The sequence below is a fragment of the Rhododendron vialii genome, chromosome 7a (genome assembly GCF_030253575.1).
Source record: "Rhododendron vialii isolate Sample 1 chromosome 7a, ASM3025357v1".
Classification (NCBI taxonomy): Eukaryota; Viridiplantae; Streptophyta; class Magnoliopsida; order Ericales; family Ericaceae; genus Rhododendron; species Rhododendron vialii.
The window spans coordinates 15,026,336-15,030,891 of record NC_080563.1 but is presented as its reverse complement, the minus strand read 5'-3'; the positions used below and the strand labels follow the sequence as shown (position 1 = coordinate 15,030,891).

The 4,556-nt window shown below is 43.5% G+C and overlaps 1 protein-coding gene across 1 annotated transcript; it reads left to right on the top strand.

Annotated features, from left to right (window-relative positions):
* The first annotated feature begins 1,309 nt into the window (after positions 1 to 1,309).
* Positions 1,310 to 3,916, top strand: LOC131333678 (transcription factor MYC2-like). Its single transcript, XM_058368336.1, has one exon. It carries the CDS (start codon positions 1,714 to 1,716, stop codon positions 3,649 to 3,651), a length of 1,938 nt encoding a protein of 645 aa, XP_058224319.1. The 5' UTR covers positions 1,310 to 1,713; the 3' UTR covers positions 3,652 to 3,916.
* The last annotated feature ends 640 nt before the right edge of the window (positions 3,917 to 4,556 follow it).

Below are 4,556 nucleotides of genomic sequence, written 5' to 3'. Positions count from 1 at the left end.
AGAAGACACAGTAGTATTTGTCTCTCACGTGACTTGGCTTATAATTTGTTTAGTAATATTTGCATTCAAGGAAGACCTAATTTAAGAATTTTCAACCTTTTTATTACTGCACGGTTTGTCACTTACTAGATTTGTTTTCTGTTAAATTGGTAATTTGGTTAGCGTTTAAAGGAAATATACTCCTTTATGTACCGTATTAATTGTTCATTCCCAAAAGTCGTCTCATTAATTAGATGCAAAACTAATAAATGACTTCTACTCATAATCTTTCTATTTATGTTGCACAAATCAAGAGTTCTCAATTATAGTAATTTTTTAGATTGGTGAAAATAGTCTTGAAAAAATATGCACCGAGGGACTCTAATTTTGCCTCTGTATGTTGTTACAATATAGAGCTATACTAGGAAAACACATTTAAAACACTACTTCGAATATAACGGTATCGTTCAGAACCGTTCGATGCATGTAAACTTAAGAAATGGCTCCAGATATAATTGTGTTCAAAATTGTGCTCTAGAATTATTTTTTATGTTTTTTTTAGACAATTATGGAGATGGACAATTAATCAGGACAGAGAAAATAACAACCCATTTTGATTTTCTGTTTGGATCCCTACAAATAAAAATAAAGGGAAAACTTTGGATTACTTTCTCCTCTCCACTTTCACTTTTCTTATTTCCTCTCTTCTTGTCTTTTATGACTCGAAATTATTTCTTTCCCATTTCTTCACTCATATGTACTTGTCAGACTTAGGAAAATTTATTTTCCTTGGGCATTGTCATATGATGCCTATTACCCATCACAATTTATTTATTTATCCGAGAAACTTACAATCACCGACTCATGGGGTCTCGAATCTGCACCGGCGAGCACGTGGGGCCCACTTCGGGCCTCACTCATATGATCTGAACAGTTCATAATTTCTAAAAAAGATTGAGTGGGCCTGTGAAAAATCAGTTTAATTTGATATGTGTAGAAACTTGATTCAATCTTCTATTTTTTCATTTTGATTATGGATTCGTGAAATAAATAAAAGATTGAATCGATCACCTACACATATCGAATTAAGCTGATTTTTTACAAGTTCATTTAATTTTTTCATTTAAATTATTAAATAGTTTGAATGATCTGTATGAGATCCAGAGTGGACTCCGTGTGTGGAAGGATGCAGATTCGGGACTCAGGGTCAGTGGCGGTAGCAAGATCCTTATTTATCACAATACATTTATTTGAATCTATACACTGATTATAAATCCCACATAAACATGTGGTGGTAGATGATGCTCACTAATTAACTACTCTTAAATAATCACTCCGAATAATTACTCCTAAACCTTAGTTCAATCAGTCTCTAATCTCCGCCGGCTTCCCCAGCCAAAGCCGCCGAGTAAATCGCGCGAAGCCTTCGTCGAAGGCGCTCTTTTCTTTTTCCACTCGCTTTCTCTCTCTCTCCTCAAACCCAACACCTTCTAAAATTCAGCTCAAATGCAATCCAAATAAATCCCCAAACCCAAATGAACCCGAAATTGTCGTCCCCCACCACCACCCTCCCTTATCTCTCTCTCGCACACCCAATCCTCTCTCTCATCTCCCTTACCTCCGCCCCCTAGCCGCCTTCTCCTTCTCTCTCCTCCCAATAACAATCAGCTCTAAAACCCCACTACTCTCTCTCTCTCTCTCTCTCACCTGGAGGCCTCGTTCCCTCTGTATGGGATGACGGATTATCGCTTATCATCGACGATGAACATGTGGACCGACGACAACACTTCCATGATGGAGGCCTTCATGACGTCAGATCTGACCTCCCTCTGGCCGCCGCCGCCGCCGCCTTCGTCTTCCACCTCCACGTCAATCCACCTCCCGCCGCCGCAGCCAATCGCGCCGTTCAACCCTGACACCCTCCAGCCGCGTCTCCAGGCCCTGATCGAGGGCGCCAGGGAGAACTGGACCTACGCCATCTTCTGGCAATCCACCACCAACGACTTCCCCGGCGGCCCCGGTCCCGTCCTCGGCTGGGGCGACGGGTACTACAAAGGCGAGGAAGACAAAGGCAAGCGCAAAACGGCGACGTCCTCAGCCGAAGAGCAAGCGCACCGGAAGAAAGTCCTCCGCGAGCTGAACTCTCTAATCTCCGGCGCGTCCCCGTCTGAGAACGACGCCGTTGATGAAGAAGTGACCGACACCGAGTGGTTCTTCCTCGTCTCGATGACGCAGTCGTTCGGGCCGGGGTCCGGGCTCCCGGGCCAGGCCATGTACAACTCCTCCCCGATTTGGGTCGCTGGAGCCGAGCTCCTCTCAGGCTCTCACTGCGAGCGAGCCCGGCAGGGCCAAGTGTTCGGTTTACGGACCATGGTCTGCATACCCTCGGCTAACGGCGTCGTCGAGTTGGGTTCGACCGAACTGATTTTCCAGACCTCAGATCTGATGACCAAGGTTAGGGTTTTGTTCAATTTCAACGATACGGATATGGGTTCATGGACTGTCCCGGCCGATCACGCCGAGACGGATCCGTCGTCTTTTTACTTAACCGATCCTTCCCCCTCTGTAGTCGAGCTCAACATCACTCCCGCGAATACTATGATTCCTCCTTCCAATCCCCATTTATCGAAGCAACCCACGTTTGGTTCGAGTACTTTGACAGAAAACGCTAGCTCGAATCCCCACCAGATGCAGTCCCAGAGCTTCTTTACTAGGGAATTGAATTTCTCCGGAAACGATGGGATTAGTGGTGCTAGGAAAGGGAATTCGCACTCGTGCAAGCCGGAATCGGGTGAGTTACTGAGTTTTGGGGAGAGTAAGAGGAGTATTACGGCAACATCGAACGGGAATGGGAATCTGTTTTCGGGTCAGTCGCAATTTGAGGAGGATAATAATAGGAAGAAAAAGAAATCTCCCACTTCGCGCGGGAGCAATGAGGAGGGGATGCTTTCGTTTACTTCGGGTGTGATTCTGCCGTCTTCGGGGGTGGTGAAATCGAGCGGCGGAGGGGGAGATTCGGATCATTCGGATTTGGAAGCGTCGGTTGTTCGGGAGGCGGATAGTAGTAGGGTGGTAGACCCGGAGAAGAGGCCGCGGAAACGAGGGAGAAAGCCAGCGAACGGGAGAGAAGAGCCATTGAATCATGTCGAGGCGGAGAGGCAAAGGAGGGAGAAGCTCAACCAGAGGTTTTACTCGCTTAGGGCTGTAGTTCCTAATGTTTCGAAAATGGACAAGGCTTCACTACTTGGTGATGCGATTGCGTATATCGATGAGCTGAAATCCAAGCTGCAGGCGTCAGAGTCGGACAAGGAAGAGATGAAGAACCAGATGGAGGTAATAAAGAAGGAATTGGCTAGCAAGGGGGCACCTCCACCAGATCACCAAGATTTGAAAATGTCAAACCACCACGTGATGAAACTGGTGGATGTGGATATCGATGTCAAGATAATCGGGTGGGACGCGATGATTCGAATCCAGTCTAGTAAGAAGAACCATCCCGCGGCTAGGCTGATGTCGGCGTTGAAGGAGTTGGACCTTGATGTGCACCACGCGAGCGTGTCCGTTGTGAACGATTTGATGATCCAACAAGCAACGGTGAAAATGGGGAGTAGGTTTTACAGGCAAGAGCAGCTTAGGGAAGCCTTGTCCGCTAAAATAGCCGATGCACGATAGTGTATTTGTTAATGTGTATCGAATTGATCTTCGTTAGATTTTTTCTTTTAGTATAGTTTTTGAGTTTTGAGGAGTTTTGAACATGAGAAGAGCTGGGGGAAAATTCTAGCTTTTTTCTTACTTTTGGTGCCCTGATTGTTGTCTTTTTTAAAGTATATTACTTTGTGTATATAGGACCTGAAGCCTATGAATTTCTGGCTGCCTGTTCATATTAGTTACTATTATCTTGTTTCTTTATATAATTGTTTATGTCATGTTTTCTTTATTTGTTGTGTTCTTCCACTACTCATGAATTCTTAATGGTTGATATCAACATAAGGAAGAAGATAATGTCCAAGTTCAGTTCAGTCTATTTCGATTTTCTTTTGTCAGGTTGCTTTATGAGTATAATTTTTTGACGATTGTTGCATATGGAAAGAGGTGAGGAATTTTTTTTTCCCGTACTTGTGGTGCCCATGAATTTCATGTTGCTTGTTCATACTTAGTTAGTGGTCTATATATTGTGTGGTTCTTCTCTGTCTTTAGGATTTGTGCAACTTTGTTTTCTTTCTTGTTTTCTTGTATCTTATTGCTACTCATAAATTGTTATGGTTGATTTAGACGTTATGGAATATGATTGTGTTCGAAGTTGATGTATAACTTTATTTTTGGTCTTGTTTTCTTGTATCTTATTGCTACTCATAAATCTTTGGGGTTGATTTAGATCTTATGGAATATGATTATGTTCATAGTTGAACTTGGATATATAGATTCATAGGTTGTTTCTTGAGGTTATGTTTTCTGGGAAAATTCAATTCGATTCTGGGACATGAACTACTACTCCTAAATAGACACACGTTTTTTGATGAGCCGGTGAAGTGGAAATCTCAAGTGTCATTGATCACAACTTGAGTGTTCCATATTAC